The sequence below is a fragment of the Akebia trifoliata genome, chromosome 11 (assembly GCF_017979445.1).
Source record: "Akebia trifoliata isolate Shusen 1 chromosome 11, ASM1797944v1, whole genome shotgun sequence".
Classification (NCBI taxonomy): Eukaryota; Viridiplantae; Streptophyta; class Magnoliopsida; order Ranunculales; family Lardizabalaceae; genus Akebia; species Akebia trifoliata.
In genome coordinates this window covers 29,269,418-29,292,997 of record NC_141385.1, presented here as the reverse complement: position 1 = coordinate 29,292,997, position 23,580 = coordinate 29,269,418, and the positions used below count along the sequence as shown (strand labels likewise).

At 33.7% G+C, this 23,580-nt stretch overlaps 2 protein-coding genes across 2 annotated transcripts; one reads left to right on the top strand and one right to left on the bottom strand.

The window, feature by feature from the left end:
- Positions 1–4,416: 4,416 nt before the first annotated feature.
- LOC147391225 (L10-interacting MYB domain-containing protein-like) lies at positions 4,417–5,462 on the bottom strand. The gene is made up of 2 exons (XM_086459031.1): positions 5,139–5,462; positions 4,417–5,055 (listed from the first exon to the last, which is right to left on the bottom strand). Exons 1-2 carry the CDS (start codon positions 5,460–5,462, stop codon positions 4,417–4,419), a joined length of 963 nt encoding a protein of 320 aa, XP_086315157.1.
- A 13,920-nt stretch (positions 5,463–19,382) lies between these two features.
- NAGK (N-acetyl-l-glutamate kinase) lies at positions 19,383–20,530 on the top strand. Its single transcript, XM_086459861.1, has one exon. It carries the CDS (start codon positions 19,466–19,468, stop codon positions 20,519–20,521), a length of 1,056 nt encoding a protein of 351 aa, XP_086315987.1. The 5' UTR covers positions 19,383–19,465; the 3' UTR covers positions 20,522–20,530.
- Positions 20,531–23,580: the final 3,050 nt, after the last annotated feature.

Sequence of the window (23,580 nt, the reverse complement as noted above, 5' to 3'; positions counted from 1 at the left end):
TAGAAAACAAAGGAAATGAAAATTTAATGATACAAAATATTCTAGAAAGGTTGGCCAACAAAATTCCATATGTTTTCTCAACTCCTCACTACTAATATGATGTTTATATGTAGGATACGAAGTTCCAAATTCTTCCTAGTACCCTCCTGGGTGGTAGTTCAATCGGTTTACAACAGTCTGATTGTGTTATTTCAATTAGAGCAGCAATTTGGGCCCTAAAGGACATCAAAAACTCCTACTGAAATTTGTGAATAAGAGAAAAATCCCAATTTTTTAACAACTTATGCATGTGTGGGTCAAATATTGTACAACACCAACACTAGTATCAAACATTGCAAGATATTTCTACCATATGATAACATTAGTTATTTTCCTATAACAATTTTCGTATTTTTTCTGAAAAATAATTTAAAAAGCATGTTGTACCAAATTTTATTGCCAACCGACTATAGATAATTGGGATAAAACATTAATGATGATGATAAATATTACTGTAAAAAATTACAAATAACTTATAAAAATACACAAATGTTAGAAGTCTAATTACATCCATCAAGAATTATATATTGAATGATAAAATCAACTTAAAGAAATAAAAATGAAAGCATAGCCATTAAAAAGTATGTTGAACAAATCTTGTTTGTCCATTCAATTCAACTTCAAACCATGCTTTTAATTAAATTCAAGTGTCTCCAAAAAGTTTGCATATCAGCAACTTTCCAACAAAAAACTACTGATTTAACTTAGCTCTTTCTTTGCTTTGACCAGGGTAAGCAAGAATCTGGATACTGAAACAATTATTTTTTTTATCTTGAGAAATAACAAAATTTCTTTAAAGCTAACTGATATTAAAGGAAAAAAGAAGAGAAATAAGTGCAAATAAAATAAACAACCATGGCCTAAATACATAAAAATAAAAACACTCTTGAATTTTACCATGTGGATGCCTATTTTTAGTTCTTATGATTACTCAAATAAGAACACAAATACATGAACCCTAAGTTTTCAGAATCCAGATTTCAATAGTAATTAAACTTCTAGATCTAGAAATATCTAGAAGAAAAATCCGAAATAAGTGAAATAAAATTACATCAATCAGTAATCTCTTCAAGACAAAATCAAAATTTTGAATCGTTTTGAAACAACTGATTTTCTCAATTGCAGATCTCTAACACAAAAACTAATCCAAACAATAATTCATGAATCCTAGGATCCGAATTCAAAATCAGAAAGACAAATCAACTAAATCAGATATCTAAAATGAGTAAAAAAATGAACGAAATTGAAGAAGTTGTGAAATTATCAGAATTAGTATAAGATTTAGGTTGTAGAGGTGTGAAAGGCTAGGATCCAATTCTAGGGTATGCAGTGTTCTTGAAGAAATTATCGAGAGATCACTTTAAGGCTCCATTTAACCCTAGATCTCATCTTCACTCCATCATTTTCAGTATTGTGAGTTCAAAAGATCAGCTGCAGAGAGAGATTGATCAGATATAGAGTGAGATGTGATCGAGGAATAGAGATAGAGAGAGAGATTCTCACAATCGTAGAGCTTCTTACGAACCAGAGAGATAGAAAATGAGAGATGGACAAAATCGCAGATAAGAGAGAGAGAGAGAGAGAGCGAGTATTTGAGAGAAGGAAAAAAATATAGATGAAAGAGAGGGAAAAAAATTTGCGCAGATTTTTTTAAATTTTGTGTGCCTTAGTGCTTGATTGATTCAGTTACCAGAATCTGTTGTCAGCTTCTGCTGTCAGAATCTACTGTTAGAATCTGCTGTCAGAATCTGAAACACTGAAAAGTTTGCTTGATAGAGCTTTCTAAAAGTGCTGTGCTGTCAGAATCTGGTAATTACTGCTTGATACAGCTTCAAGAATTTGCTGTATTAGGGTAAAATGACCAAAATACCCTTAAGGTTGATAATGCACCCAGAATACATTAAAAATTATCAGAATACCTTTATAATTATATAATTACACTAAATATATATAAATATAATAAAATTATATAAAAATTAAAATAATTATTATTTTAATTTTAAAATGTCTATAAAAATTATAGAAAATTTTATAATTCTATAGAAATTTCGGCAGCATCTCCTCTTAAAAATGGACATATGAAATTTTCCTGATAAACAAAATACTTGCATAATACGTAATCCAAAATTCACATTGTACATAACACATCCACATAACATCTAATTTACATGCTGACATCATTTAAACATAATAATCATAGTTAATATAATAAGTAAAACTGAAATAAAAAAAATCTGAAAAATATACATCCAACAAATGCGTACAAAAGATATTTTTCATTCTTCTTATTTGACTCCGCTACTTTATCTTGAGGAAAATTATCATTAATAATGTCAAGTTCATTTACTCATAGAAAAGACCCTGCATGTTTCTATAAAGTAAACTAACACATGAATTAATATCAATATCACCAAATATAAATACGCACCCAACATTAATATCAATACCACATTACCTACCAAGATGGACACCTATAAAACATCCTCCCATAATTTTCTTTTGTTTTAGCTGTGACTAATGTCATCACTCGACCACATGAACAACATGGTGGATACGTATAGTTTGCATTCAATGCTATTAATCATACACAAAGACAATAAATAAATAATTATAGAATATTTGAAATATGCTTAAAAACAGTATAATCTTTATTCCAACATCGTTTAACAGTATTTATAATTACAATACAAAATAAAAAAATAGAATATAAAAATGTATCAATGATTGCTAGTAAAAATGACATCAGCTATTAAATCCATATGTATTTTCATTATTTGTTGACTCTGACGACCTCCTAATGGGGGAACTGGATACTCTTGATTAGTGATACCATCTTCTTCCATTCCCGTAGATCTTTCTTCCACTCCCGTAGATCCTTCTTCCTCGAATAGGACAAATTCTTCATCGACAATCACTTATTTTCTGATAAAAGTATGCAATGCCATGCACGCAACAACTATGTTTCGTTGGTTATCCAAATTATATGAACGCATCAACTTCAAGATTGGCCATTTTACTTTCAAAACCCCAAAGGTTCGTTCGATCACGTTCCGAAGTGATGAATGTAAATGATTGAATAGCTCATTTCGACCATTTGCCCGTGATCTCCTATAGTTTTGTAAATGGTATCGAACACCTCGATAAGGTGAGAGATAACCATCCATGAGTGGGTTCCCAGCGTCTCCCAAATAGTATTTACCTATTATAAAAAAAAATTAATAATTTCAAGGATTGAATATAAACAGATATAATTGACAAACTTTTAAATATATACCTGGTGGAGGATGTGAAAAATTTAAACTAGGAGTATTCACTGTCTCAAGGAAGACACATGAATCATTAGCCGAACCTTCCCAACCAACCACCACATGAGTGAACAACATGTCAAACGAACATGTTGCCATTACATTTTGTGTGAGTCCCTTATGTCCTCGATATCATATTTGTTCTGCAATTGGTACAAATGCACTAACATGCGTCCTATCTATCGCTCCAATACAATCCTATATATTTTTAAGGTATATTAATATATAGACATTAATAAAATAAAATATGGCCTTAAAATATATATATAATTACCTTAAAATATGATAAAAAACGAGGATTGTTACGGATGTGCGAAGGGACTTCATTGAGGTCGAGAGGTACAATTAAGAACATTGAAAAGTTCACAATAGCCAAAAGAACTTTATTGAAATACTTGCTAACCGTTTGAGGTGAGTGATTGAAATGATTTATAATTAATCTTTGACCTTGATTATGTCCTTTTACTAATAAGAACATCGCTAGTTGTTCTTGAATAGTAGCGTAGCGTCCCATCTTCAATAGACCTTGATTTTCCAAAATATTACACAGATTTAGAAATACGTGTCGTTCCATTCTAAATAGTGCATGACACATTGCACGATTATCATCTAGTGTTTTCCGCACAAAGTCAATCCCCTTTAATTGACTATTACTATGTGACTCCCTATATAATAAATTATCGCAATAAAATAAGGAACTTAAGATGCCTCATGTAGTGGCCATACGCAAACTACTTGACCCGACAGTATTGGTGGTATCACCATTTGAACCGATGGTATCAATCGTATCATCTGAATCGATAGTAATCGTGATATCAATCGTATCATCTGAATCCATATGACCTGCTTATAAATCCATATTAGTCCTATATATCAATCTAACAAAAAATATTAATCACAATATCCATCCAACAACAAATAAAATATCAGATATCCATCAATAAAAAATAAATGATCCAAACTTCATAGTATATTACACCATAACAACATCGAAAAAGTAACCAATGTATATTGCACCCTATAGGTGCATCATAAAACCCACATAAAATATTAAAGTAACATATAAACATGTTTAAACATCTTTCCCAGTCATAAAATCAGACATCTCGTCCTCCAGCCACCCAAGATGAACATCTGCTGATCGTAACGCACAAAATATCTCTCTGAATTGTTTGTTCTTACTAAACATCTTCAACGCAAAACGATAAAGATCACTCTTGGGGGTTAAATCTGGTAGTTCATCTAAGAGAGACACATACTCTTGAATACTGCCTTTCTTAATATTAGTGGCATTGGTAGCAAGATATGTCTGATCATGTACTGTATTTGTGAGCTTCTTTAATGATTGACCAATTCGCATTGCAGTAGTCATCTTCTGCCTACGATTATGAGGTGGTAGATGATTGCCACTTCTACGTCGAACAGGGTATGTGGGTAGGGGTACAGTATGGTTAGCATCATCCTCAAACTCATTATCAGTATCAGGAGTCAAGTCTAAAGGTGTATCAGACTCTGGAGGTTGGGTCGCCATAACATCTTCTAGATCATCCGCATCAAGATTCTCATTCTGAGGTGTTGATGTAGATGGCATTATACCAGATGCAGGCGACCACATGCGGCTACCAGTGGCATATGTGCTTCCAAAAATGAAATCCAATTGTTTCGCAAATTTCAGAGGTTCCTTTCGGAATATTACATCTTTTGGATGATGCTATAAAAAATATAAACCCTAAGTTACATAAAGAAACAAAAATCTTAAAATAAATAAAAGGTCAAATTATCAAAAAAATGTACCACCAACCACCCATCCCACCACTCATCACTTGCATCTAATATGCCAGTCTCAATATCATAAGAGACGCTAGTATTCGTGCAAACCTTATTCCAACGTCCCCAAATGCCTTTTTGTCTATCACATTTATTCTTCATTTGTCCACTATCGTAATAAATATTTGTTCTTTTATTAAACTCTTTAACCAAGAAATCATAATCGGTCTTGTCAAGTACTTTATGCGGTCTCCTCCCCTTCTTAACTAAGTCATAACAGATCTCGACCCAAACTTCATGTTGTTTAGGTGTCCAATCTGCTTTCGCATTCATTGAATTGTTATCTTTCATCTGCCAATGGTAATAACAAGAGTAGCGCATAGAATGGAACATGTCATATTCTATTTCAATAAAATAACATGATTCATTGGTTGAATAATAATTGTTGTGTGTATGTGCGTGTATAAGTTAAAGAAAAAAATATATATATTTTAACTTTTGCACAGTGTATAATCAAAGAGAGAAACCAGGAGACAATGTCAGGTTACCATATAGATAGTTGGAAGAACGCACAGTTCTCAGTCCCACGGTGAGGGAGCCCTGTGTTCTTAATCTTTGACTGTATAACGTACAGTAATTGTTGTGTGCATGTGTAAGTTAAAGAAACACATATATAAATTTTTGAACTAACAATCAACAGATGTGACTGAACAATCACAAGTTAATTGCACGTAACTAAATTTTAACATTCCTCCCTACATGTAAAAAATAATTTTATTGCCTCCTTGAATATTTGACCTTGAACCAATCAAGAATTATATATTATTTGGGTAGGTAGTGTGTTGGAGACTCACATTTTGGGATATGGGAATAATGAGATTCATAATTATGAGAATAATGAGATTGTAATAAATGTTTTTGTAGTTTACATCTCTTACTAACATGATTATAGGGATATGGGAATAATGAGATTGTAATTTAATTGATTAGTATTTGCATGTAAAGATATGACATTCATGTTTTGAACTAACAATCAACAGATGAGACTGAAAAGTCACCAGTTATTTGCATGTAACTAACTAAAATAGAAGAGACAAGAATTTTGAGATGCCCGCAACTAATACATTGTCTCCTCCTTGTTAATTTCTCAAACAAGACAAATGGAGAGGAAAGTGTTTGTTCTCATTCCAAATGGAGTATCAAAGCCTATCAATAAGTGTTGAAAATCAAACTAACCCTTTAATACTCCTGAACAAATTTTGGCGAGTAAGAAATATAATTTTCTTTGATTCAAGTCAATAAAACGATTAGATAACTTGAAAAGATGACAGATAAATGAGTCAATAAAACAATGTCAAACAGTAAAACCAACAACAGGAATTATATGACAATCATTGGTTTTGTAAATGAAAGTTTTCATTAAATCGAGATGCAAGACATGATGAGAATAGAAATCCTTCCTCTGGATATTGCCCAATTGTAGCATATAATTTTTTTTATTTATAAAAAAAAATAGAATCACAAGATAATCCCCATGGATGTATGGGTCGATATTTTGTATTAAGGTATTCAAAAAACACAGCACAACCTGTCTGAAATTGTATAAAAATCACCATAGTACACCATATATGAGGTTTTGGTCAAATATGTATATGCTCCAATCTGTTGTTATATTATCAACTTTTTTTTTCTCTAAAAAATATACATAATGTTGTTAACCAGTTCTGCAAGTTTCGGTAACTAACCTAAAGAGTCTTATAAATCTTCACTGATACAAGTAGTTATCAGACTACCAACAGTCAGTTATCATAAATTCATAATACCATATGGCCAAGAATGGTGCTAGCCAAACATCCAATCCAAGGTTGGGCAAAATAAGCAACAAACATTATCAATGGTAAATATTTCTGACCCTATCAACGGTGAATAAAAATAAGCAACAAAAATAAGCAATAATTTCTGACCCGATCAATGGTAAATATTTATTTTTTCTATTATTATTTTTAAATAAAAATCTAACAAGAAATTGAAAATTAGAAAAACAGTAACAGAAAATTTTAATCTGTTAATCGAACTTCAAATTGCAATTTCGTCAAAGATCCAAATCGATGAGAGAGAGAGAGAGAGAGCTCAGAGATCTTGGTCGAAGCTGTTGTGAGAAGGAATCGAAAGGCGTCAATCAAAAAAGGGGCAAACGGAGAGTTTGAGTTCGCTTAGACTTCGAATCGTCGTCGTCAATGGCGTCGATCGGACTAGGAGTTATCAATGGCGTTAATCGGCGTCGCTGTCTTCACCGATTTTAGGTTTAATGATAATGGGTTTCGAATGCTTTGATGTTAATCGATGGGTTTTGGTTTAACAAGACAACGTCGTCTTTGTCGATGGGTTACGATCGGAAAAGTGATCGCCGTCGTCAAGGTAGGTCGTCAATGCTCTCGAAATCGATGAGAGAGAGAGAGAAATATATTGAATAGGACGAAGGATTGCTGTCGAAGTCGATGAATGAGAGTGATGCTTTCGTTTTATCGCGGACTGTCGCTGGAAATTTGATAAATGACAAAGGTTATTTTTGTCTTTTCACTTTCACGCTTTTGAATGCAGCTGTGCAAAGCTGTGTTTATCCGCTTTTCAAAACAGCAGTCAAATACAACAATCTGCATTTAAAACTTCGAAACGCAATATCAAGAAGCACTATCAAGCACGGCGACGCAGAGGAGAAGTTGACTTTTTGATGCAAACGCACCAAATGCTGCGTTTAGAAGCGCTATCAAGCACGCCCTTAGTCATCAAATTTGAGTTTTTAAAAATCGTCGGGCCAAGCCCAACAATTTTTTTTTTCAAATTTTAAGATTTTCACATAGTGATGCATGCTCACTCCCTTGCGAATCCTGCAAAGTATTTTCTTATGAAACTTATACCCTGGTGTTGATAATTCCATTAAATTGGCCTCCCACCAATATGATTTATTGTATTGTGTGGCCCAAGGTGTTTCTATGTGCTTACCGACGCTCATCCTTTAACACATCATTTTGACGATACAACCTCAATTTAAGAGGGGTCTTGGATTTGGTCATCTCATTTTTCATCTTGCTCTTGATTGTCACCTTGGAGCCAGTTTTCCCCATATGATTTCGACTAAGATGTTTGGTTATACGAAATTGACCAACATACTCAAAACAGTCCTTGGCCCTTCTGCTTCACCTCAACCATCTTCCCCTACCTTAGATGAAGAGTCCCCACCCTTTTCGGAGGCTCTAGTATCCTTCCTTGTTGATTTTGGTCAAGAGTGCAACATCAAGGCTCGCTTATCCAGTTTTGAGCGCTAGTAGCAGGCACTTGGTGCACAACGAGTCTTTGACAAACAACAACATTGGATTCTCGAGTAGCAAGAACGCATGGAACAACAGAATGTCCAACTTGCATCTCAAATAAAGAAAATTTAGCATTACCTTCGTCGTTTCATTCAGTCTTACGGTCCCATGACTCCCTCTTTTCTAGTAACGTTTTAGTCTAGCATATTCTTGTTAGTGTGTAGGTTATTATTCCTTGGGTTTTAGTAGGTTGTCTATCTATTTGAGTCTTGTTCCTATATCATCGACTCACATTTTGTAATCCAGACAATTATGTATTTTCTTAATAATAAAATCTTTTGCTTATGTTTCGTATGAACTTGATTGATTATTTGCATACCATTTATTTTGTGCACATACACTTATGCATGATATGACATTGACTTAATTAGTTATATTCTTTATCTATGTCGTTTATCATGCCATGCCTATTCTTTCTAGTTATATTTTTTTTTTGGCATGTCTTTATTTGCTTCCACAATGTATCTCTCTCTGATAGTCATACTAATTGTTTGCATATATTTTTTCCCTATGCTTATTGGTATATATCTTGTATCGATATTGTGTTGATTACACCCTTTGTCAAATATTGAAAAAAGGGGGAGAATGTAGTTTCCACTCGTATATACTATCTCAATTGAATTCTATAGGTAAATCATTCAGGGGGAGCAATACTTAAGGGAAAGAGAAGTAGTTAGAAACTTAAGTTTTTATTTGTAAACACTTTTGTAAGATTCTAATCGGGTGTAAGTTGTGTTGCTCATTCTGGGAATGTTTCCTAGTTTATTTTGTCTAATTTAGATTTTGTCTCATAATTAACAAAAGGGAGATTGTCAGTTCCAATTTTTTTTAATCCTGAGACATAGGTTGAGTGTCGGATCGATTTATCATTGATGACATCTAAAGACTCCAATAAAACTACTCAACCGCATGCACCTCGACAAAAAAATTCTAATGTGTGTGCACAAAGCCTAAATGGTAATGAGACCACCTAAGACCATTCCCCAACATATAGATGATTGATAGATCGACCCGTAGTGATTAGGAAAACTCTTTTTTCGACTCGTTCACTCATTGAATTTTTCAAGAATCGAAAATGGTCATATAGGGGACATTAGAGATTTGACCATCCTAAGACCATTATCTCTCCTTAGTGATTTTTTGAGACATTATATAAGTAAAATCTATCACATCTTCGATCTGTTTCGTCACCAAATTTCCTGAAAGCTCATTTTGACCAAAAATGGTAAAAAGAGTATTTTGATCATGTCACCCACTTTTTTCATATCCTACCCCTTGGAGGAAGTTTGGGGATATTCTACATAGTAAGATCTATCAGATCTCTAAACGGTATATGAAACAGATCTACCGTTTAAAAGTTATGGCTGAAATACCCTTTAATGGCATTTCTATAATTTTGATAGCAGCACCATTAGGATTTACGGCGCTGTCGACAGCAAGTGCCCAACAGTCATATTTTTAACCGTTGAGACATGAGATCCCCCTTTTATGTTTTAAACCAACTCTAGTTCATTTTTGTTGATTGCACTAGAGAAGAAACTCTCATCTCCAACCCTTTCTAAAGATCTTTCTAGTCATGGAAGGCCCCCATACTTAGTTGAAAACACATTCAACCCAAACCCTTTCCACTATTAAACCACTTCATCCAACACTCTTTCTTGCATACATATTGGTGAATCTCATAGAGCTTAGAGCATTCTCTTGAAACAAGGAGAACCTTGGAATGAAGATGACATTCTCAAGGACACAAAGAACTCGATTAATAAATTGGCAAATTAATTGAGTTAGGTTAGGCCCTTGTGATTATTTTTTTGTTATTTCTCTTTCTTTAACAAATGGGTTCTTGGTTCCTGGTTAAAACCAAACTCTTAAGAAGAGTTGAGGACTCTATGCAAGAGTACAAGGTTGTGGATTTCCTAAGGACGAAATCCATAAGTTTGAGGAAGAAGTGTTATTCTCAAACCATAAGTTTAGATTTACCCTAGAGAAAAATTTGTATTGTAAGGTTTTGAGGTGAATCATTAACCTCATATGATAATGGAACCCAAGATCCTAACTTGGTAGTGGATATAGACAACTAGCCGAACCACTATAAATTGATTGTCTCCTTTTACGATTATGCATGATATTTTACTTCGAATGAATGACATGAATATCATGACTTGCTTATTAAGTGTTTGATAAAATACCTCATTCATATTTTGTTGTTGTATGCAATGCCATGAATTAATTAAGATTAACTTTATGCATATGTATGTATTCAATCATATTAGCATAATCAAGAGACCTAGATTAGTTTTGTGTGGTGAATTTAAAATATAATTTTTAATTAATCTATTCACCCCCTTCAGGTATAGACACAGTGCAAAGCTCGAAATTTCACAATGACATTTAGAAGACCAGGACATCCGAAGGTGAAGTTCAAAGGATTCAACAATCGAGTAGAAGGCTTTTAGAATATCAAGTTAAACAACTTTAAAGCTTCAGAGAACACTGTTATTTCCATTGTTAGAGATTTCATATATGTCTTCCTAGAAGAGTTACTAGGGTTGCCACCAAATCGAGAGATAGAATTATCTATTGCCTTAACCCTGGACACCTTATCAGTATCTATTATACCGTATCGAACAACACCAATTGGGACTCAAGATTTGAAGGCACAAGTTGAGGATTTTACCAACTTGGGTTTTTTTGGATTAATTTTCTCACCATGGGGAGCTTCGATTCTATTTGTGAAGAAAGATGGTTCATTGTGATTATGTATCAACTGCAGGGGATTGAACCAAATAACCATTAAGATTAAGTACCCTCTTCCTTGAATAGAAGATTTGTTTGACCAACTACACAATGCACAATATTTTTCCTAGATCAATCTCAAATCTGGGTACCATCAACTAAGAATAAAGGGGTGAGGGGTGAGAGGGGGAGAATATTCCACAAACTGTATTTGGACAAGGTTAGGATACTTTGAGCATCAAGTGATGTCTTTTGGTCTGACGAATGCACCAACTACATTTATGAATTTAATGCATAAAATATTTTGAAAATACCTTGACAAGTTTGTGATCGTGTTCATGAACGATATTTTGATTTACTCTCGATCGAGGAAAAATCACGAAGAACACTTGAGGATTACGTTTTAGACCTTGAGGGAGCATTGAATGTATGCCAAATTCAATAAGTGTGAGTTTTGGCTAACCAATGTGAGATTTTTGGTCTATATGGTATCGAATGAAGGTATTTTAGTAGACCCTTCAAAAGTAGAAGTAGTGTTAAATTGGAAACAACCCAAGGCATTAACAAAGATAAGAATTTTCCTTGGGATGGTTAGGTGTTACAAAATATTCATTAAGGACTTTTTTACTCTTGTAGCACCTTTGATGAAGCTTACTCAGAAGAATATAATGAAAATCGACTAGTGTGAACTAGCATTTCAAGAACTAAAAAAAGAATTGACAACATCGATTTTGATTTCATCGGTTGCATGGGAGAAGTTGATCATTTATATAGATACATCTGACATAGGTTTGGGATGTGTTCTGATGCAAAATGGAAATGTTGTAGCCTATGCATCTAGAAAATTAAAGATTCATGAAAAAAATTACCTAGTCTATGACTTAGAATTGATTTTCATTGTTTTTGTCTTAAAGATTTGGAGACACTATCTTTACGGGGAAATATTTGAGATATTCTTAGATCATACGGGTGTCAAATACATATTTTCATAGAAAGAGTTGAATATGAGATAGAGGCATTGGATAAAGTATTTGAAAAACTACGACTTCACTCTACAATATCATTTGGGAAAAGCAAACATATTGATCGATACACTTAGTCAGAAGGATGGGAATGCATTAGCACATATGATGGTTAAGGAGTGGAAGATATTAGAGACAATGATAGAGTTTGTATTCGATACCCAAGTGAGGTAGAAGAATAACACAATTACTTGGCAACGATAAAAATTTAGAACTCATTGGTCTCAAGTATCATAGAATCTCAAAAACCAATGAGGATTCAGTAGAATTTCAGTTGAAACAAATGACATGGAAAACTCGGATTGGAAAGTAGATATTAATGAGAACCTCAAATTTCAAGGTAAATTGTGAATAGCTTTAGAGAAACCATTAAGAGCAGATATATTAAGTGAGGCACATCGATCGAGATACTCGATCTACCCAGGTGATACTAAGATTTATAAAGATTTGGAGAGACATTTCTAGTGGCCTAGGTTGAAGAAGGACATGTAGAATATGTGACTATGTGTTTGACTTGTCAACAAGTTAAAGTTGAACATCAATGACCATCGGGTCTCCTCCAACCAATGCTAATAACGGAATGGAAATGAAAACACATAACTATGAACCTTTTTGTTGGGTTGCCAATGACTAGTGACGATCTTGATGAAATTTGGGTAGTTGTGGACAAATTGATGAAAACTCATTTCATATCGATCACGTACAAAGTTGGTAGACTAAGTAAGATCTATATTACGGAGATAATCAAACTACATAGAGTACCAGTGTCCATATATCTAATAAGGACCCTAGATTTACTTCACAATTCTAAAAGATTCTTTACACGACTTTAGGTACTCAACTAAATTTCAGTATAATATTTTATCTTCAGTTAGATAGTTAGTCGGAAAAGGTGATCCAAATACCAGAAGATATGTTTCGAGCATGTGTTTTAGATTTTGGATGGAAGGCATACTTGCCCTTGGTTGAATTTTCTTACAATAATAACTATCAAGTTGGACATGGACTCCTTTTGAGGCATTGTATGGCAGACCATGTAGGTCGCTGATATACTGGATAGAAGTCAGAGATACAATTTTGATGGGTCCAAAATTGATTGGAGAAACAAGATAGAAAGTCAAAATAATTATAGAAAAATTGAAGACGGCTCAGAATAGATAGAAAAACAATATTGACACAAGATGGAGGTTTTTGGAATTTGAGACATGAGATATGGTGTTCTTGAAGATATCACCTAGGAAGAAGATCTCTTGATTTGACATGAAGAAGAAGTTAAAACAATGATATGTGGGACAATTCGAGATTTCTAAGAGAATAAGCCTAATAGCTTACATATTTATATTACCCCTCAATCAGAGCAGATCCATAATGTCTTTCATGTATCTATGTTAAGGAAGTATGTATGAACCAAATCCTTCACATGTGGTTGACTTACAATCATTGGAGGTTGATAAAAATATTTCGTATAAGGAAGGATCCACTCAAATTTTGGATAGAAAAGATAAGAAATTGAGGTCTCACACCATTCTTTTAGTTAAAGTATTACAGAGACACCACAACATTGAGGAAATGACTTAGGAGAAGGAATCAGACATACAAACTTGATATTCGAAGTTATTTATGGATTAAGGTATGATTTTAAATTTCGATGATGAAATTTTTGTTAAGGGGGAATGTAGTGACCTAAGATTTTTAATAGGTATCTCAAAAATGTTTTTATACTAAGATTAACCAATTAGAAATTTTTTTAGGAGTTGATTTTAATAAATCCAATAACACCATTAGCTTCGTGTCGAAAAATCACCCAAAATAGACTATTAGTTCGTTAAAATCAGAGTTCGGGACAGACTTTTAAAATAAAAGAAAACAAATCCTAGATAAAACCCATCTGTCACATTTTTTTCTCTTCTAAAAGTAAATCTTAGAGAAAATCTTAACTTACTTTAATCTTTTACCTTGATTTTTATCTACTTAGAGGTTCTGTTAGGCTTTGCCGTAGAAGAGAGAATTAGTTGGCTTGTCACAAGCTTCGAGGGGAATCGAAGAAGTTGAGTTTTTGATCACTTTTGGGAGTGAAACAATCAACTCAACTCAATCTTTCTCGTTCTTCATGGACTTTATATCTTGGATCAAAGGTAAGGAATATCTAGATCTTCCTGATAGTCATAGATTTCAATGCATATTAGTTTTCAATTCAAAATATTATTTTTTTGTTATAAATTAGGAAAAATATGTTATTTAACAAATTCATATTTAGAATTCTTTGTTTGGTGTGTTTTATCTTTGGATCGTCATTTGAAATTGATTTTTTTGAGAAGGGGGTGAATTTGGGGAAAAATCGTCAAATAGGATAACAAAAATCTTTCCGCTCGTTCCACCTTGGTTGACCGACCATTCGCCCTACAAAGAAATAAAGGCTAAGCAACTCTCAAGTTCAATCGACTTAACTAAGTCGGTCAACCTACCAAAGCCTCATGTACAATAATTTAGAACTTTGCACTTCTCAGGTTCAGTTGCCCGCTATAGAAATTGCCTTAGAAACCCATTTTAGTCATTTTGAACTATTTTTCTCAAATATTTCAATAAAAATAAATTTTAATATTTAAAACTAATTGTAAGCTTTATTTCTAAAGGTATTCAATATTGGTTGAATTTGAAAAAAAAATGGTTTGAGTGTTAAATTAAAAAAAAAATTAAAATCACGTTGTAAGTAGGATGTTTTAGAATTTATAACGGAGAGTGTAGACTCTCTTTGAGCGAGTGTGTTGGTAAGTGCATATTTAGGGTTAATATTTACTTTATGTTATTACAAGACAATGTTGCATATTTTTTTCTATATGAGTAATGAGAATGTAATCGTTATATGTTTGCCATGTTGGGCGGTTGCATGGTAGAAAAGTTGAATATCCATTCCACATACTTGTAATATTAATTTTTATTTTGTTTTCAAAAAGAAAAATGTATATATGTAACTCTTTTGAAATCTATTAAAGAGATTGTGAATACTTGAAAGGATAGTCTGCCGTATCATTTTCGTTTTTACATACTATTCTAGAATGTATGGTTGGGATGGTAAACTCCTTTGTAGTATGAGATGCATATGAGAATAATGTCACAACTGAGATCCAAGAGATTTCATTCTATTTTTACTAGTGAACTAGTAATATAAAAATAGTTTGTAAGCGAATAAAGATGTCTTACGAGAATCATATGTTCGCCTGATAGACTTAGATGAAGATGGCTAATCAATGATTAGTAATAGTCTAAATTTTTTGAATGTATTGACACTTCGTGAAAGATCTAAACTTTATAACCACAATCAACGACCAACTTGGCTGGATAAATAGTTACCTAAGTGTGGTAAAGGCAATGATTAGCCACAAAATCATGAACAAATAATGAAGTTTCACATCCGTGAAGTTTGGAATAATCAAATCCTAATCGAGAGGTATCCATTCATGATTGTCAACACTCTTAACAATTACATTACCATTGTTTTGCATTTAGTTCTATTAGAAATGCCACGTGGTTTAAAATTGAATTGTTTACAAATTATGATTTTATTTATATTTGCAACATCACTTCATATAATTTTGTTTCTGTTTACACCAAAAATCCTACATATATTTCAAATGTTTTAGAGTAATTGATTATTTTATACATAAGAGACTATTAATTTGATATAGTTGTTTACATGTTGGGTAACTCCCCCGTTACTTACCCTACCATTTCAGTTGCAGATCTACTCTCAGTTGAGGAGTACCTTGAGGAGTCTCTAGAGGAGTTTGAAATTTTCGGCTTTGATTGTGTCTGGTCGTAGAGGGAGGGGGGGTGAAAGGGACTATTTAAAAATTCTTCTAAATGTGAATACTAAGTTGATACTGGATTACTTATGTGTTTGTTCTAAGTGGTAATTCACCTATTCCAAATTTTAGTGCTAAATCCAATGTGCAAGATAGAAGATTATGCAAAGTCAATTTAGAACATACACAACATGTCATTCATGGAATTAGGGTTTAAGCATACAAGGTTTATTCATGGCATACAGTCAGTTTAACATAAATTTTCGGAAGTTAAGTAAATGCACAAGACAAGCGATTTATAGTGGTTCGACAATTGTGCCTACGTCCACTCCCAGGAAAACTAAATCCTTGGTTCTTTGGTGTTCAATAAAACAGAGGTTTCTGGTTCACCTTAAACCTTACATAGAATTTTTTCTAGGCTAATTCTAAAAAATTAATATCAAGTAAAACGCATCCACTTGAAATGCTTGAGTTTTATGCTTCAGAAACTCAATAACCTTTTACACTTAACTTGAGTCCGCGACTCAAACAAGCACTTGATTTTTGAAGATAAAAATCAAGGAAACTGTTACAGTGTTTTTGAATTTAAAACAAAACAAGGACAAACTCATAACTATGGATTTGGCTATGGGATATGCAGAGTTTGTAGGTCCTTGGTTCTTCACTTCTTCCTTCGTCTTTCGCTCATTGCTTAACTAGATATGTGCGGTTGCAAGAAATATGAAGGTAGTGAAGCTTAATCAACTCGGATGAATCGACATGAGGTAAGTGGCCTCGACTTTACCCGATGAGTCTCATTTTTTATTAAGCCTCTTGAAGTTTACTTATGGGTTCGAATTTTTTTAAGGAGCTGTTGATCAAGAGTAATGAAGCCCAGTGCTTCTAATTTATAGAACTTTTCATTGCAACGGCTTTCTGTCGATAGCACTCTCAAGCTATCGGTGGAACTAACCAAACTCAATGGTAAAAAGTATGACAGTTGAGCACTGTCGGCAATACTATCAGGGGATCCTCCAATAGTCATTGGTGGCATCAATGACCATTCCGTCAATGGAACCGACATAAACAAGCGTCTGCCACCAATAGAATGAATTTTAATATGTTCTGTTGATGGCTGGCGGTGGAACCTCCACTCCTGCCGATAGACTCAATTTCAATGGAAATTGAACCATTTTGGGTTGAGCTTTGAATAACCAAATGATGTGTCGACTCCGACATGTTCTAAAGCTCCAAATGTATGTAAAAGTGGATTCGATGATGGTCCATGTCTCTGATTGGGTTTGGCACACGAATGATTGGTTGTTGGTGTACTTGCATGACAATGTATCTTCATGTATCTTGGACGGTTACAACTTGACAACATTCGACAAACTCGAGATTGACAAAACAAGGTACTAACAGAGTTTTAGTTTGTAGGACACAGACAATCAGAGTCCACTCCTAGGCGAGCTTTGTAACTATTTTTATTAGTCCAGTTACAGTTTAGGTTTAGGGACTTTTGCTTTATTTGTGAGTGAGAGGGTAGGATTTGATGTTAGTGAGAGGAATCTCGTATATTGGCATTGTTATGCCATTTATTTCTATTATTATATTTTGAGTTTAATATTTGTGTTTGCTCTTGCACTTAAATACTTCGTGAGTATGATATCACGTTTGCAGTTCAATTTTAATACTTTTTCCGAACTATATTATCATCTTAATCTTGTATTAACTATTTATATTATTATCATTTATGGTGAGCGTTATTTAGTGCCTTGGACTCCAGTACAAGATTTTGGGGATTCATATTAGGATTTGAGGGCACTACAATAACTCTCACAAATTATTGGGGATTCACGTTTGCATTGCATGATTTTAAATCTCGTCAAGGCATCTCACATGTGGAAATTCTCTCGAGACGAACGAGATGACTCAGACGATATTTTGAAAATCTCAGTTGAGTTAGTAAAACTCTTCTAAGTCAATTAGGATTTTGTATATTTTAATCAAAATTAATTAATTTTTTAAATTTAGATATTTATTCTCTACATAAAATATGATTTTTTGACTAAACATTCTCTAATCCTATTTATTTTATAAAAAAATTAATAAATATTTTTACATAAATAATTAATTCTAAACCTTGTTAAATAGTTTATCTCGAGACAAGTTGAATCATTTGAGACAACTCAGTCTCGTTCATGAAGGAGTCGAGAAGTCAAATCAAGTTTTGAAACCATAATGCACGGTCATTTACCCATATTTTTTTATAGATTCTATTAGCACACCAGCTTTTACTTACAACATATCAACCTTTCGAAATTATATGATCTTTTACCTATAGTTTGGTGTGTAAATGGAAGCTCTCTTATTTTTAACCATAGGATTGTGATAATTTTTCATGAGTTATTTGTAGCCACAATGATCTTATTTAGGATTACTTAGATTCAATGGTAAGAAATTCAAACAATCAGAAGTATAGTTCTTGTTATCTCGGTCCACCAATAATTGGGTCAAAAGTAAGCACAAATACCATTCACGCGGCATTCTGCAGATATGTTCCCAGTGTTCCTCTAGGAATATATTCCTCTTTGAAAAATTTATTCTCCCATTCTCCCTGTTCCCTAACATTTATCATTTTGACAATGTTAGAGATAGCCCAGTGTTTTCAAACTGATTACATAACCCTTGACCTTGACCTAAGTTTTATCTGAGAGACTAACATAAAATGATCTAAATACTCTTGAAATTTATATCCTCAAACATATTAATCTCTAGGGTCAATTATTTTTAATTTATTCAGTCCATTGTTTTCAATTATTGTAGAAAACCCTTAATTTTTTTAATCCAACATTCATCCTTCTCCAAATATCCATTCTTGTTCTTGAAGTTTTAAGGAGTTGGAATTGTAAGGTTAAGGCTCTAGTCGAGTAGATACAATATTTATTTTCAAGCCCCTGCTAGTCGAGACAATGGGTCCAAAACTCACATCATAAAAAATAAAATCTTTTAGGATAAATTATTTTTAACCTACTCAATCTCATTTTCAACATCTTGTAAAAATTATTAAATTTTTCTATCAAAAATTCTTTTGGTCTTCGACTTGAAAAGAAATCTTTTCTTACTCTTAAGGTTTATAGGTTGAAGAAAATAGAACCTTTTAAGTCTGAATAAGAGAATAAAAAAGCTTTGCACTTAAAGAATGAAGAATGAAGAATGATTTTGGTGATTTTAGAAGAGAGGAGTTAGAAGTTGAAAATGAGGGTATTTAAGTCATTTACATTGATTCCTGTGTAGGAGACATAGGTCATGGGACATGTCATCAATTTGGAAACTCTATTATTCATTCAAAGCCAAAGGAAAACGTAAGAGTGGCATTTAAACCCCAAGCAAGATCCAAATCCCACTAAAGGCAAAACCACAGAGAGAGAGAGAAGACGACGATGTTGATGGCCAAATCCTCCACATTCTATCCCTCTCTCTACCTATCTAAAACCCCAAATAAACCAAACCCTAACCCTAACCCTAAACTTCCTTTTCCTCTCACCTTCTCCAAAACCATCTCCTCTCCCCTTATCAAATTTCCCCTAAAATCTTCACTTTCAACAATAATTACACAACCATCATCACCACCACCACCAAAAACCCCAGCTCAAACCCGAGTCGACATCCTCTCTGAATCTCTCCCATTCATCCAAAAATTTCGAGGCAAAACCATAATCGTCAAATATGGAGGCGCCGCCATGAAATCTGAAATCCTCCAATCTTCAGTCATCAATGATCTTGTCCTCCTCTCCTGTGTCGGCCTTCGTCCTGTTTTCGTCCATGGTGGTGGCCCAGAGATCAATCACTGGCTCGGCCGACTCGGTCTCCAACCTAACTTCCTTAACGGCCTCCGAGTTACAGACTCGTCCACCATGGAAATCGTCGAGATGGTCTTAGTCGGTAAAGTCAACAAACATCTCGTCTCTCTCATCAACAAAGCTGGTGCCACTGCAGTCGGTCTCTCAGGCAAAGACGGACGTCTCCTCACTGCTCGGCCATCTCCCAACTCCTCTCAATTGGGATTCGTTGGAGATATTGCTAGTGTGGACCCCACAATTCTCCGCCCGTTGATTGCTAATGATCACATTCCGGTGATTGCATCGGTGGCAGCCGATGAGAGCGGGCAGGCCTATAATATAAATGCGGATACTGTGGCGGGAGAATTGGCGGCGGCTCTCGGGGCGGAGAAGCTGATATTGTTGACGGATGTGGCCGGAATTCTTGAAGATAAAGATGATCCGGGAAGTTTAGTAAAGGAGATTGATATTAAAGGGGTGAAGAAGTTGGTAGAGGAAGGGAAGGTTGGTGGAGGGATGATTCCAAAGGTGACTTGTTGTGTAAGATCTTTGGCTCAAGGGGTTAGGACTGCCAGTATAATTGATGGGAGGGTACCACATTCTTTACTCCTCGAGATTCTCACTGATGAAGGTGCAGGTACTATGATCACTGGTTAAGATACATTTTTTTTTTTTTTAAACTTAGTATGTGTTGTTATTTAATAGAGTGTTAAAACAGGACCAAAACTGGTGGTCTGATAGAGGATTCGACTGGGTTTTGTAATAAAATTGGTTTGGCTAACGAATCCTCAAAAAAGAAAAAATTTAGGCATATTTTGAAGTTTATAAACATATCGAATTGAACTAGGGTCCAATCCATTTGATTTGATATTCAGTCTGATCCATCGGTTTGGGAGATTGGGTTTTAAAAACATTGGTCTTGAGTCCTTGAGGTTCTTTGGTTTTACAAATCGGTTGAGATTGAAATGACCTAGACAAATTATATTAGTTTGAGTGGCGGTCGAGTAATTAACCTCCCATGACATGTTAGTGGTTAGCATTTATTATTTTTAACTTCAAACCCTGGTCAGGTCCCTTGTGGATTGAAAACAAATTTTTTTAACAAGTATGATTTATATTTATTAAAGGAAGATAGTTTTCCAACATTTGTCAAATTATGTTAAATATGGAAGTCCAATAAGACTGAGGTGTCATTTGGATAGTTCTCATGGCCCAAATGAAGACCTCATTCCAAGTTCTATATGGATGGTACCTTACAAAGAATTTTCAATAATAACTCTCAAAGATTGATCAAAAGTAAAGGTCATTGATATAAGTTTATTTTTTTCCTTAAATCTTGATTTAGTAGTTTCCTTAATACTACATTACTCCCATGATCATTTACTTAGATCTCTGGGATTTACATTTTTTTCATATTCAAGATTTTCATAGTTAGTTAGTTACGTCCTAGAGATTTGATTCGGTAAATTCCTTTTTCGTTTATTCATCCACAATATGAGTTTATTATTTTCTCTTTAATAACCTTGAAGATTTATGGGACAACACACCCACATGCCTAAATGTCTCTTTCTATTGGCTTGACACACCCAAGGATACGGAGACAACAATAGGGAGTTGATGACATCTCATGAGCTTTTTGACAAGGGAAGATGCTTTTTCTCAACTCTATTAGTTATTGAAGTACGACATTTAAATACTTGTTTGAAAAGCATCCTCAACAGTCAATCAACACTCCTCTCTCTCTCTCTCTCTCTCTCTCATACTCTTTTGCTTGATAGATGATACAACTATGTCAGTCCACATTTTAATTAATTTATCCTAAACTTCCTTGATTTCAAACATTCTCTTGCAATTTATCAAGATATTTCTTGGTATGTGATATCGACGTAGGAAATTATCAAGCCTAGTTCCATATCTATCTATAACATCTCCATCTGTTCCAATGCCTAAGTATAGTTGTCTTGCCTTTGATCATCTAAGTAGACAAATACCAATGAAAATGTCATCTCAGTCGGTGTAACCCTTACAATCTCCAGCAATGGCATGTTATATCGATTTCTTTTGTAGGTGCAATCCACTAGATAGGTATTAAAGAAACACTTTGCAAGTTGGATTGACTTGGGATTAGCCCAAAATATATCTCTTACAATATCCGTGCCATTATCCTATGCCATTCAATATACTCTTTTTTCAACCAAGTTTTTTTTTTTTTTGGTTGTTGTGTGGATAGGTAAAGGGTTAGTGGTTAGCAAAAGAAGTTGGGTTCAAGGGGGTTTGAAATTAGGACATAAGAACATCTTACCACTTAGCTAAATTGGCATTTCTTTTTTCGATGAATTTCATTAACAATCTTGCATATATAATCTACTCGAAATCTCAACTTTTCTCATCTGTGATTTTACGTTATAAATCAGCTTCAATCGTGACACATTATACTCATCTCTTTGCTTGATTGCTTGTAGTATACATCTTGGGAGTAACGCTTGTTCTCTCATTAGGGAAAGCCTCTCAAAAAATACTTCACAATGTCATGATTGTGGGAACCACATAACACCTTCATCATCCTATGACAATTTAAAACCTTTGGGAACAAAAGGTTATCTGTATCTCTCACTAATGGATCGTCTATCATATTTTTCATCCCCTTCATTTTTGGTGCCTCTATACTTTCTACTCGTCTCACAACAAAAAAATCGAAACTATTAGAATAGTTCCAACAATCCTTCCAATTTATACAACCCATCTACATAGCTCGTCATGGCTATTGAATATATCTTGTATGATCTACCACTATTGACAACTTAGCATCAGATGTCTACATTAACATTGTTACAAAAGAAAACAATTAGCAAACAGTTGGATAATCTACCAAACATTTAATTAATTACAGTACTGTTCGGTAGGTACATACCGAGTTTGTCCATTTACACTCTAACAAGATTTTCAATTTTGTTTAGTACATTGAATTAGGCCAAAGCACTTTGGTGGGTTTGTATCAAAAACTTTGAAACAAATTTGATAGGTTCTTACCAAATAGAACGTGGTATATTCTTTGTGCCTATCCAACAGGACAGACTTTTTTTTTCAATTTTGTTTGGTAAGAGGATACTGAATCTAAACTCACTTATTTGTAGGGCTTAAACGGGTCGGATTCAAGTTGGATATGTGTCTACCCATATCCATATCCAGATTTTTTACTTGGGTCCAAATCCGGATCCTATTAATGGAATTTTTTTTTTTTTTTTTACTTTACAAATCATTTCTAAATAATTTATTAAAAAGTGTGACTTAAAAGTGATTTGAATTCAAGATCTCATCGCTTTTGAAAAAGAGCTTTGACCACTACACCAAATACTAATTTATTTACAAATAATATATTAAAAAAATATAAAAATATAACACATAACATACAAAATAATATATCATTCGGATATAGACGGGTACAAGGATGGATCTGTATTTGACTCGTATCCGTCTTGGGTTAAGGGACATCAATCAATATCCAACCCATATTTTTATTCGGATATACTTGAAGAAATCAAACCCGTTGAAATTCAGACTCAAATTTTGGATAAAATCTGACTCATTTTAAGTCCTACTAATTTGAATTGAGCCTACCGAAAGAAATTGAAAAAAAAAATTGGATTTCATTTCATTTTCTTCTTTGGTGATTAAATATGTTATAAAACTATAGAAAAAACTTATAAATATTGAAG

Coding starts and splice junctions, on each gene's coding strand:
- LOC147391225 (XM_086459031.1), bottom strand. CDS start 5,462: ATGAAAGATAACAATTCAATGAATGCGAAAGCAGATTGGACACCTAAA. Junction 5,056..5,138: donor GGTGGGATGGGTGGTTGGTG/GTACATTTTTTT, acceptor TATTTTTTATAG/CATCATCCAAAAGATGTAAT.
- NAGK (XM_086459861.1), top strand. CDS start 19,466: ATGTTGATGGCCAAATCCTCCACATTCTATCCCTCTCTCTACCTATCT.